Genomic DNA, 12,966 nt, shown 5'->3' on the forward strand with positions numbered 1-12,966 from the left:
AGATACAGAGCCCCCAGTTCAAGATGACTTGGCTTCATTGAGGTGCTGATATGGGGTTATTTCTTGATACATTGGTTTTAGGAAGTATTTCAAGCTCTGAAGTGCTTAAGAAAAGCTTTACTGTAGCAAATAAATATTTGAAGTGTAATATACATTTATTGTTGAGGACTTGGTACTAGACAGTGGCCATTGGAAGCCTTGTACCATGTGTGTGCGTGTTTGATTATTTATTTATTTCCCACTTTATCTCCCAAAAGTGGGCATTGTGGGCTTTATCTCCCAAAACAGCTGTGTTTGTGTTCTGTAAGTTTAGGTCATCAGTGTTCCGTATTTATTCAATTTCTCTTGGTCTTGCTACTAGATCCATTTGTAATCAAATCTCCGGTAAACGTGTTTTTTTACTTTTTGTTTCTGATGTTTTCTTGGTAGCGAGTATCTTAAGAGGACTTTTATCTTTGTTTTTTAATATTAAAATAGTTGTATTACAGCTGAAGATGGGGTTACCATTTTAAAATTCCAATTCTGTTTTGTGCAGTCTTTCCTAATATGAAGTATAGGTTTTGATAATTGATTTTATCTTACTCTGGTTAGTTATAAGGTTGTGGGTGGGAAAAGAGTGGGGAGGTATGGGTTAACTTCAGCATGGCATTTTTTCAAACATTTTTCATGTGCTTAGGTACATCCAAGCAGAAGTCAACTTCCCTTCAGGTAGCAGATCAGGACCTACTGTCACCTTTTCACCCATACCAGCCTTTGGAATGTATAGTAGAAGAGACTGAAGGCAAGCTGAATGAACTGGGACAGAGAATTAGTGCTATTGAAAAAGCACAGCTTAAATCATTGGAGTTAATTCAAGGTGAACCTCTGAATAAAGATAAAATTGAAGAGCTCAAAAAGAACAGAGAAGAACAAGTACAGAAGAAGAAGAAAATACTGAAGGAGCTTCAAAAGGTGGAACGACAATTGCAGATGAAAACGCAACAGCAGTTTACCAAAGAATATTTGGAGACCAAAGGTCAGACTGAGGCACCCCTTTCCCAGCAGCAGCAGTGCCCGCACACAGGTGTCCTCCCAGAAGTGGAAGGAAATGAGGGTCTTCCTGGGGATAACTTTTCAGGGTTATCTCAGGTTGACAATGCCCTCTGTAAAGATGAGCAGCAGTCTCCACCACCTCCTGAGCAAACTGAGTTTGCCCCCCTCCAACCTTTGTCAGCACCGCAGTGTAATTTTTCAAGTAACGTAGGTTGTAATGGGACAGATTCTTTTGAACTTCAGAAAGTATTAGGTAATCAACAAAATGTAGGACAGCAGCAGCCAATTGCTGGACATGGTCAGGGGCTGTTAGTTCAAGAACCAGATGGATTAATGGTTGCCACTCCAGCACAGACGCTTACCGACACTCTTGATGACCTGATAGCAGGTGGGTTGAGAAATATACTTTTCTTGCATTAATGTGTGTGCTCAGTTTCCTTTGCTGTTGTCTCTTCTGACGGGATGTATCGTGGTAAATAAGGATACCTGGTCATGAAAAACCAAATGGTGTTAATTTATGGAATTATTCCAATATAGGTTTAGTTGTTATCGAACACTGGCCTCTACACAACAATTTGTGAGGTCATCACTAGCCTTAAAATTAGGCAGCACTAATATGGGTGTGTTCTTGGTATGAAGAACACATATAGGTGCCAAACTATATTGGCAGCTATATGGCACCTACATGTAGTAGCTGTTACTGTCATCCTCATGATTAGTGTAATCATTGTAAATTTGAGGAAAACTTCTTTGTAGCCTAATTCACCAGTAAATTTATTGGAACTCAGCCTTTGGACTTAATTGTTCATATTTTTTATAGTACAATGTTACTATTAGTGGTGAGGTAGAGTACCTTTGGAAGATGCTTCCTCTCTAGTCAGCAGGCAAAGTTAGAAATACTAAAAGAGGAAGTAGAGGATAGGTAGCAGAGACTGACTTTGCCAGCACCATCAGCCTAATCATACCATCATTTTTAAACTCTTGTTAGTATAGTCCTGAGAGTAATTGAGTAAGATTTTGTACTGTAGTACATATTCACGCATTTTATGTACAAGCTAAAAGTTTATTGATCAGCTTAAGTTGGTAGAGCTGAAAACACAGAAAGTCTTGTGACTTTCAAAAGGCCTGCCATTATATGCAGTCTACAGAAGTTTACTGGTTCCTTACTACTTTGCTCTATTTGCCAGTTGATAGTTTTTCTTTACTTTTATATCCAAGGGCAGGGTCTTGAAACTTTGAAGCCAGAGGGCCACATCAAATATCTGGCATGGTGTTGAGGGCCAGAAAAATAAATAAATTTTAAATATTAAATTTATATAAATACATTAGAAAGCCTAAGGCCTTCAGGCGGCTCAGAAATGTCACTTCTTGTTTTTCAGGAAAACCAGGAAATAATGTTTTTAGGCCTTTAGAGATGCATGGCCTCCCCGGCCCTCAGAACACCCTCTAGACGCAACTGAAGCACAGCTCTGGTCACATTTGGTTGAGTGGGCCAGAGGCTTTCAGGGGATCAGAGACTTGCTACAGGCTGGACAGAGGCTTGTCGTGGGCCACATCTGGCCCCTGGGCCGTGTTTTGGAGACCCCTGCACAAGGGCATCAGATGGTGTGTCTTTTCTAGGCTAGAACAAGTTGCTGTGGCATTCCTTCTACCAGTTATGGCCATAGGTAACACACTGACATTGCACTAGTCAAATTGGTATACCTGTTGAGATTGAATAGCCCTTAATAAAGTGGGACTTGCACTTTACCTTTGGAGCTACACTGACTTTGGTGTGTTACGTACTGGAAATATCTCTTATTTCTGAATTTGATGAAGAAAAAAATGTATTAGTCTCTTAGACTGAGTGATAGCTTTTGTTTAAGTTAATACTTGCATAAGGAAAAATAGCTCTTCAGCTTAATGGAGTCTTTGAAATATATAAACTTTAAAGATATGTACATCTTATTGATGAAGAAAAATCTATATTTAGTTGACAGTCACATTAGCATTGCAGATTGAATATGTTCTTTCAATTGTTGTTCAGCAAAAAAAAAAGCTATTAACTTTCTAGTGTTGTTGAGTTCAGAAATTAAATGGGATTTACAAAATCTTTTGTGGGGAAGCTTGTGAACCTAACATTGATTTTTGTGATGACAAACCATGGTTTGTTGCCATGTCAGCACTAGTATCTTTATTATTTTGCAGATATTTGGTGGAATGTATTTACATTATTCACATATTATAAAATTGGTGTTGTATAAACTCTGCAAGGTGAAATTTCCTTGAACTGTAACTGGGGGAATTAACTATACTACATTTAACGTAAGACTGAGCCCAAACAGCTACTCCAACTTCACTGTTCCTGGACTGAGAAGGATATTCTGAGCCCAATCCTACCCCTCCCCCAGTGGTGCAGCCATGCCAAAACAGGTATGCTGTATCCAGTGAGGGGGATGGATCAGGAGGCTACAGCAGAGATTTAAATGCTCCCACTCTGCAGTGGGCTTCCTCAGACCTGTGCTAGCTATTTCGCTGGTGCTAGTCCAAGATAAGAGAAGGGGTGAGGAGTCTGCTGTCAGAGGGGATAGGATCCAATGTGTGCCATTACCGCTGAATCCACCCCCTCCTGCAGCCTTCCTGCCCAGTTACACTCCCTCCCTGCCCTTTTTCATCCTCTCCTGCCTCTCCCACTGGCTTATCTGTTCTGGTGTGTGGTAGGAGAACTTATTATGTGTGCAGGAAGACCTTTAACTTCCTTCCAGTGCCCAGCAGTGTACTGTTCAGCACACATCTGGAAAACTGCCAGAGGTACGTGCATTCCGCTGGTAGGAGGTCCCGTATGAGTGGCGCTGCTTTAGTGCCAGCCCTCGGAACAAGAATGAAGTATGTACTGGCAGCAGCCATGTTCTATGCTGGTTCTCAGCACTACTTTTCTTCTGCTGTACGATGTAATGCCCAAGTAAGGCAAGAACTGTAATCAAAATTCTTATTTATTTTGTATATTTAAAATGCCTTTCCTAAAAATGATTAAAGGTGACTTGTAATATAAAAATAAATAAAAAGAAAACACACCAGTATCAAACCCTTAGGCTAGAAGTATTTTTCCAAAAGTAGACTTTAAAAGACTCGAGTGTATTTGGTCAGAAGTGATATTTCTGTAATTAATGATGCATATTTGGCATGCTGAAAAGGAAGTAACCCATTTTCTGTTGAAAGGTTTTCAGACTTGCCCCACAAGTCCCTTACCTTTCTATCTTGAATGCTGCTAAAATTAAGCATAATGGAAGCAGCTACAAAATGAGTTAGGCTTTTATAAATGGCAAGTGGGGGTGCAGGGGCCAACATTGGAAATCAGATTGGAACATCAGAAGTTTGAGTAGATAAAAATTCATTTCATATTGCAATGATGTTTGGACGTTTAGAAAACAGAGTGAGCCAAGATTAAGTTTTGAGAATTATTTATTTACAGTAGTTGTTTTCATTGGCCAGTAGGGCTTATAAAAGTAAGAATGTTGTGGTTATGGAGTATATTGCTTTTCTACAAAGTACAGAAAATTTGGCAGATTCTCCACTCCACGTTACCTCTGGTATTTGTAGGACAGTTGCATGTGTATAGCATGAGGAGGAGGTGCAGCTGCAGAATTTTTCTGTATGTTACTCCTTTAAAAAGGTCTCTAGTGCCTATTGCAGTGACTCTTCACCCAATGAACAGATTGACATGTGTAAGAATTGGATTTATCTCACCCATAGTAAGGAAACTGTTACATCCTGTGGATGACAAAGTGAACGAGGTGGGTTAGTAGGATGGTTAATGGTACATAAAACTTGCTTCATTATGGTTGCAGATTTGTTATTACCGAATTCTTGTGACAGAAAAATCTCCCCAAGCTTGGACTTGCCAGCAATATTGCATTGAAGTTTTAAGATGCTAATGAAGCATCCTGACTAATGGGATTGAAACCAGTACTGAATCAGTTAAGAAAAAAAAACTTGGACAGTATATCTGCTTATATTGCCCACATGCATTACATATTAATATCTTTTGAAAGCAGAAGCACCCATTTTAAGTGGTCCACCTCAAAACAAGACATCCAATGTGCCTAAGTAGTCTTCTGGAGGATGGACAAGATTCAAGTGATCTTTATTTTGTAATGATCATTGATTGGCTTAATTATCTTTTTAAAAAACATAGTGTTTCAGGTATTTACTATTTCAAACCCTTTTTACTACATTTCTGCATTGTGCATGCTATGGCTTATCTTTCCCACTAAACAGGAAAATGAAATTATTTTGGAACTTAGAAGTAACAACTTCAGTTTCAGAGAGGCATCTTACAAATCTTAAACTGGCTCTAAGACCCACTAATTTATTTGAAATTGCATTTGTGTAATAGAATTCTAATTTAATGATGAGATGTTTCTCAAATGCCTCTCTGATAAAACTTAATGACTGTTGACCAATAGTAGGAACTTAGATGTTTTGACATGCTGATTGTAAACAAGAAAAACTGGCAGAAGCCTCTGTTGCTTTTTTAAATAAAACTGTGTCTTGTTACTACGTCTTGTGCAACAAGTTTGTCTCAAGATAGGTGGGGAATAATTTTTCTGCACAATTCTTTGCTGCAGACATGCTGAGTAACCCGTTCCAACCAATCTAAGGCAAAATGTCTTCGAGGTTTGGTCTAAGGCAGCGGTTCCCAAACTGTGGGTCGCAACCCGAGTTTTGGTGGGTCGCGAAATAACTGACAAGGAAAATGTATTGAGCCCTATGGAAACTGAAATGGAGCAGCATGTGCACATTTACTTGTGAGTAAGTGAATGTGCCTCAGTTCACTTCAAAGGGCAGGCCAGGGGGAATGCAGTGCCATCAGAATGGTCCCAATTGGATGAATCGAGGCCCCAATTAAATCTTGAAAAGGAAGTGTCCTCCTCCTCCAAGCTGACAAGGAAATGTATTGAGCCCTCTGGAAAGTGAAACAGAGCAGTGTTTACTCCCAAATAAGTGAGCGTGTCTCAGCTTTTATCGAAGGCCAGGCAAAGGGGAACACAGGGCCTCCAGAATGGTCCTGAGCTGATGAGTGTGGAACTCAACAAACACTCCAGAAACTCCCCCCATAGTAAAAAGGAATAAAACAGAGGCCACTGGTAAAGTGAAACTTTTTTTAAACTTGTAAAGCTAGGTAGGTCTCAGTAGAATGTCATTTTTAAAAGTGTGTCCCTGTACTAAAAGGTTTGGGAACTGCTGGTCTATTAATGTAAAACCCAAGTTCTGCTCTTAGTTAAATAGTACTTAAGAAGTATTTGTATCTGATGCATTTTCTGGGACACTCCTAGTTTAACACATCACCCTTTTAGTAACCACATGTTGTTAACTCTATTGAATGAGACATATTCTCTAAGACTTCCTTATGCTATGTCATTTATAATCTTATAACAAAATGGAAATTCAACTGATACTGTCTTTATTCATAGGCTGGGTTCTTATGTATTCAGCATTCTCAGTGTATTTTAACAGTTTAGCAAGAGGTATTGGTATCTTAAATGTAAAATATATCTTCAAGATACTGGTCTTCTAATAAGCAGTTAACATAAACGGAATACAATTTGTTTGCTAATATAAAGGTAAAACATTTGAAACAATAAACTAGGTTCAGTTGGATTCAAACTCAGAACTGCAAATTGTAAACTCTGTTCATTGGCTTTCATTGATTGCAACTTCCCTTACCTGTCTTTTACATATCCTTATGATGTATTGTGCCTTCAGCACAAAATAGTTGAAATAGTTCCTTCATGCCTCATACATGGGGCATTTTGATTCATGCCCCATACATGCAGTATTCTTCTCCCACATCTGCCTTATTGTTTGTTTGTTAACGTGCTCTTGTACCAGGTCAGACCATCAGTCGGAGTGAGTGGCAGTGGGTCTCCCAAGATCTCAGACTGTCAGTTCTTCCCCAGCACTGATGACTATGGTTTTTAATGGGAAATATCTGGATTTGAAACTGGAGCGTTATAGATCCAATGCATATGTTGGAGCAAGGGTCTCTGAGCGGTTCTCAAACTATGGAACCTGACCCCTCCAGTGGACCGTGACCTAACTTTTGGTGGTTCACAAAACTGACACGGCAGATTAAACAATGTGCAACAAGGTTAAACGAGCTGCTGCTGGGTGGGGACACTGGTACCCAATCATTATAGCCACATCCCTTGGCATTTATTAATCAGACAGCAGCTTCTAGGACCTCTAAAAAGTTTGAAAGCCACAGGCCTGTCTGAATTACCTTTGATCTCTGACAGTCATAACAGAGTAGTTAAATTACTAGAACATTGGTTCCTTATTTTGGCGGTGGTGGTACATTTTCCTAGATCTGAAAAATACAGTGGTCATGCCCAGTTTCAGAAAAAAGCATGAAATACCAGTGCAGCCCATAAAATGTCCACACATGTAAAATGCCCACACTTCTTTAAAATGGCAAGTGCAGGAAATGAATCCTTTCCCAATTGTTGCTATGAAGTATTTTGGAGACACCCTCAAGATTATTCATGGCACCCCTAAATCTTTGGGCATGCTTGTATTGAATTGTGCATATTTTGCTTTTTCTTATGTGTTGCTTCTATGTAAAGTGTTGTACACCTAGATACTGTGATATAAATAAAGTGATCATTCTACTGTCATTGCTCTAATAAGTTAAGTAGTTAACCGGACACTCTCCTTTTCTGGGAAAGAAGTTCTCTGTGCAGGGGATAGTAAACATTTTTCTTTTTTTGCAGCTGTTAATAACAGAGTGCCCACTGGCTCCAATTCCTCACATACTACAGAATCGCCTACACCTGAGTCTTGTTCACAAACTCTCAGTGTAACATCTCAGTCTGTGCTCCCCACTTATCCTTCAGTTGACATTGATGCACATGTAAGTAGATTGGATCAGTTATGCACTTGTTACAGAACAGAGCAATTATAGTATATGTACTAAAATTAAAACTTGTCTTTTTCATTAAGACGGAGAGTAACCATGATACAGCGCTCACTCTCGCGTGTGCCGGTGGTCACGAAGAACTCGTCTCTGTGTTGATAGCAAGAGGTGCCAGTATAGAACACAGGGATAAGAAGGGTAAGTTATTGATGTGATGCCTCTTGTTAGTACTTTTTACCAGGAGGAGCAGTTGGCGCAAAACTATCCCATTACTTTCTGTCTTATGAAAGACCTTGTACTCTTCTAGCTTTTGAAAAATGTTAATCAGTTCAGTGGAATTTAATCTTGGTAACTTATATGGGACCTTGCGCTTTATCACAAAGTCAAAGTTTAAGCCTTTACTTCAGTTTATCTCGCTCTCAAGATTGTGTATTTCAGTTCAGATGCACTAGTTTTTTTCCTGCTAACCAGCTTTTCAAAACAGCTTTTCGTATGATTTCTTTTATTAGGTTTTACACCGCTAATTTTAGCTGCAACTGCTGGACATGTGGGTGTAGTGGAGATCCTTCTAGACAAAGGTGGAGATATAGAAGCACAGTCTGAACGTACTAAGGACACTCCACTTTCATTAGCTTGCTCTGGTGGGCGCCAAGAGGTAAATGTTGATAGTAAGCTTTGCATGGAGTTCAGTTATAGTCTTCAGTTGAGAGAGGGAGTCACAAACTTACAGAAGCATATGTCCTTTCATTGCACCATTTTATTGCATGTATTACACATAACTGTAGTGTGTGTGTGTTGTAGAAATACCCGATCTTTATATTGTAGATTACCAGTGGGCTCAGAAATGTTGGAGGCAAAAAGCCCCTGTTCCAAAGTTCAGTGTATGGGCACAAGTTGTCCTACTTCTCATGTTGTAGTGCTTACTTTGCTTAATTACTATACAATATATTTCGGAGAACTTTATTGAGTTAACAGCCAAGTCTTACTGGTTTCTTACCCCATAAATGAAGGTTATGCTTTATAAATACTCCATTTTTGAGCTTTATTATGGATGATTCTCATGGAGTTGTGTACAGTTCAACTGAAACGCTTAGTAGCCATCCTATCCCAGTTTATGCACTTTACTAACTTGACTATTTGCTAATTCCACCTGGCGCTATTGGTCATTGTCAGTTTCTGATACTGTTTTTTTTCTTATACCCTTCAGGTGGTTGACTTGCTGCTGGCACGAGGAGCAAACAAAGAACACAGGAATGTGTCTGATTATACACCTCTAAGTCTTGCTGCATCTGGAGGATATGTGAACATAATTAAGATCCTGCTTAATGCTGGAGCAGAAATTAATTCAAGGTAAAACTGTTGTTTGGACTATGTGGAAAGCTAAATGTGCTTTATATGAATTTTGTCTTGGGAGGCACATATTGGCACCTTTTCAGCTGACCTGCTGCCTTGATCAGTTGTATTAAGCTTTAAGCCATTTCTGCCCAACGCTGCATATATGCAACAGGGATCAAACATGTACACCTGTGTGCCAGGCAAAAATGGGTTAATGAAGTAACTACTTGGGGCAAATCCGTTTCTTGTTCTGAGCCTATGACAGTTATATTCATATGGTTTGGTGATGGTGCACTTCTTAAATTCTTGCTAGTGCTTAACTTGTAAAACGAGTATTTATATACTTTTAGATATAGATTATATTTCCCATTTATCTTCAGTTTTAATGATATGTCTCTTAGAAAAGATATTTTTTATGCATTTGTCCATGTTTTGTCATGCTGATCACTGTATTGATTTCCTTCTTTTTCAGGACTGGGAGTAAGCTAGGCATTTCTCCTCTGATGTTGGCAGCTATGAATGGCCATGTTCCTGCAGTGAAACTGTTGCTTGACATGGGCTCCGATATTAATGCCCAGATTGAAACCAATCGGAACACAGCACTGACCCTGGCCTGTTTCCAGGGCAGAGCGGAGGTGGTCAGTCTACTTCTGGACAGGAAAGCCAATGTTGAACATAGGGCAAAGGTGAGCAGGAATATAGTCTTGTGGTGAAAATGGTCTTGGCAAGAAGGCGTTTTGGAGTTGGACAGTGGAGATGTGGGAACCTTAGCTACCTCTGGGATCTGAAAGCAGGCCAGCCTAGCTAATGATTCTGCATGAGTCATCAGCAATAACTTAGCATAGCATTTGCTTTTTCTTTGGGTAATTTACTTTACTCACATGTTATTTACTCACATGTAATTCACATCACATTAGACTTCAGCTAGTGTGTTGCAGTATAACAGTAGATTGACAACCACCCCATTGCTTCTTTTGTTTAAAATTTTAATAGGAGAAAATATACAAATGAAGAAAAGACTTCCTCTACTTTAAACATTTGTGTTGAAGAGGGAAATGTATCAGTTACCCCAACCCTGCATAACAAAAGCTATATTTGTCAAAATTAGGCCCCTGAACCCCAGCTTAGAGGTGACCCTAGAGAGAATGTAAAGAATGGGCATATACAAATTCTTGATAAATGAAGTGAGGTACTTGGTTTTCAGGTTAGGGTTAAGGTTTTGGTAGCATGCAGAAAGATCTGTCTTCACAATCATAAGGTGGGTTCCATGACTTGTGGCTGAACGTAGTAGTCAAGCCAAAATGTGTGGTTGCCAGGAAAAATCCACCCCACCCCCCGGCGCAATCTCATACTTCCTAGAAGAGGGCCCTACTTTACGAGGAAGAATATAGTAACATGAATAGAACTGTAGCCAGCAAGGAATAATCACTCCAGCCCTTGAAGCCAGAGGAAAAGACTGGCATTTAACTTGTTTGATGGTGGACAATGACAACACCTGGAGCACCTTTACAGTCCTCCAATAGAATGGCCCATGTCAGTCTTCCCCTCTGAAACCAAAAGAAAAGGCTGGCACTCTTGGGGGCAGCACTTGAAGGCATTACTGTCATCTGATTCCAAAGCAGCCAACCTTGGTCTTTATCCCCAACTTGGGCGGGGGAGAGAGATATCTATATGTAGTTGTATGAGAATGAAGTCTGCTCTTCCCCGTCTCAAGTTAGAGAAGAACAGAAGGCCCAATCCTATCCAACTTTTTAGCACTGATGCAGCTGTGCTAAAAGGGTGTGTGCTGCATCCTGCAGTGGAGAGGCAGTCATTGAGGCCTTCTCCTTAAATGTGGCAGTGTAACTACCCTACAAAGCATATTTATATGCTGTTTTTCAACAATATTCCGCAAACAGTTTACTTTGCATTAAGAATGAGGAGGTGGCTCTCTTTCCAAAAGGAACTGCTGATCTAAAAGAAGCACAATGGAAACACCAGTGTGGCCTCTGAGAGATGTACCATCTTGGGATGAATGGGTACAGTTGCTGTGAGCCTGTTGAATATGAAAGCCATCACTTTAAAAACGTACCTTTGCTCAGTTAGCAGGGATACTCTGTGAATATGTTGGTAGGCCTGAAAGAGGTTTGGATAATGTGCAGCTTCTTAAATCATGGAAGGGGACTGTAACAGTTCCTAGAGTTGCGTATCTGCTTCATTTAGGGTTGATGTCAAATGAATTCTTTTAAACAGACTGGTCTCACCCCTCTGATGGAAGCTGCTTCTGGAGGTTATGCAGAAGTTGGAAGAGTTCTTCTTGATAAAGGAGCTGACGTCAATGCTCCTCCTGTGCCTTCTTCAAGAGATACTGCTTTGACAATTGCAGCAGATAAAGGCCACTACAAGTTTTGTGAGCTTCTGATTAATCGGTATGGCACTTCCTTTTAATTATTGGGTACCATTAGTGTATATTGCACTCTTGAGTACAGTGGACCCTCAGTATCAGGGATGGGGGAGGAGAATCTGTTCCAGGATCCCTGCAGATAGTGACTTAATTACCGATAAATATGCAACTGGAGGGCCTCAGACGACATTCCAGATGCAATAGAAAGTTGATTACACAAACCAAAAGTGACGTGCAGGAAGCATTCTGAGATGTTTGGAGGCAATGTGCAACCTCTCTGCACCTCAAAACACCTTTGGATGTGACCAGAAGTCATTGGCATGAAATGAAAGTGACGTCCGTTCTTGTCCAGGAGGCCTTCTGAGACCCTCTAGCCATGGGTTTGGCATCCATGGATACTGAAATTTGTGGATTGCGAGCCTGCAGATAAGGAGGGCCTCCTGTAGTGTATACAAAAAGATTCCTGCCACAGGGAGCTTACAAGTGCCTCAGTTGTCAGAAGCCATGACAAAATGGGATTGCAAATTTCTCTTATGGTATGCATCTCGTGATTAGGAAGGATATTCTGAAGTTTTAACTAGTTCAGTTTGACCAGTATTTGGAAACTTAACTTTTGAAATAATTATTTGTCAGCTGCAATTATGTTCTGATTCCTTTCAGTGGGGCGCACATTGATGTTCGCAACAAGAAGGGAAACACGCCACTCTGGTTGGCAGCAAATGGCGGCCACCTTGATGTAGTGCAGCTGCTTGTGCAGGCAGGAGCTGATGTGGATGCTGCAGATAATCGGAAAATCACACCACTTATGTCAGCATTTCGTAAGGTAAGTAGTGTTTTTTTCCCCAAAACAATATTCAAATGTTTTAAGAAATTAGCTGTTTTCCCTCTGGTAGCTCATTCTTTGGAAGTAGTTTTTCTCTCTCCTAACCTACTCTAGCTTGCCTTGAGGTAGTCACTGGGAGAGGGTGCAGAGGGTTGAGGTTACTTAGTTTACATTTAAAGAAACAACCTTAACTGTCTGGAATAGGTTTTGTGTGTGATTCATTGCAGACTGCTGTCCTTATAGCAAACCGGTTATGATTTATTCAACAAGTAGGAAGGGCTCTTTGCACCTCCCCTTTTGGTTCTGTTGTTCTGAGACTCAGCCTAGTTGCACAGAGATCCTGGTGTTAAACCTTGGCTCAAAATTGTGGATTTGGGAAGGGACTGTGATACCCACTTTTAGCATGTCAGCGTTATTCTTTTATTGTTAATAGTTTTGAAATGGCCATTTTTGGATTTTTGTACCTTTTAATTGAAGCACTTTTAAACATGGATTTTT

General features: G+C 40.1%; 1 protein-coding gene across 6 annotated transcripts in view; it reads left to right on the forward strand.

Moving 5' to 3' along the window:
- The window catches only part of ANKHD1 (ankyrin repeat and KH domain containing 1), a 105,305-nt gene that overhangs the window by 66,705 nt on the left and 25,634 nt on the right, over nt 1–12,966 (forward strand). For 5 of the 6 annotated variants that reach the window (XM_066625372.1, XM_066625373.1, XM_066625375.1 and 2 more), the window contains exons 15-22: nt 677–1,420; nt 7,785–7,924; nt 8,014–8,125; nt 8,437–8,582; nt 9,135–9,277; nt 9,735–9,948; nt 11,495–11,670; nt 12,306–12,468. In XM_066625372.1, the coding sequence (XP_066481469.1) occupies nt 677–1,420; nt 7,785–7,924; nt 8,014–8,125; nt 8,437–8,582; nt 9,135–9,277; nt 9,735–9,948; nt 11,495–11,670; nt 12,306–12,468 (1,838 nt within the window). The remainder of the gene's footprint in view (nt 1–676; nt 1,421–7,784; nt 7,925–8,013; nt 8,126–8,436; nt 8,583–9,134; nt 9,278–9,734; nt 9,949–11,494; nt 11,671–12,305; nt 12,469–12,966) is intronic. The other variant, XM_066625377.1, reaches the window with a different exon arrangement.

This window comes from Tiliqua scincoides, chromosome 4 (genome assembly GCF_035046505.1).
Source record: "Tiliqua scincoides isolate rTilSci1 chromosome 4, rTilSci1.hap2, whole genome shotgun sequence".
NCBI classification, from domain to species: Eukaryota; Metazoa; Chordata; class Lepidosauria; order Squamata; family Scincidae; genus Tiliqua; species Tiliqua scincoides.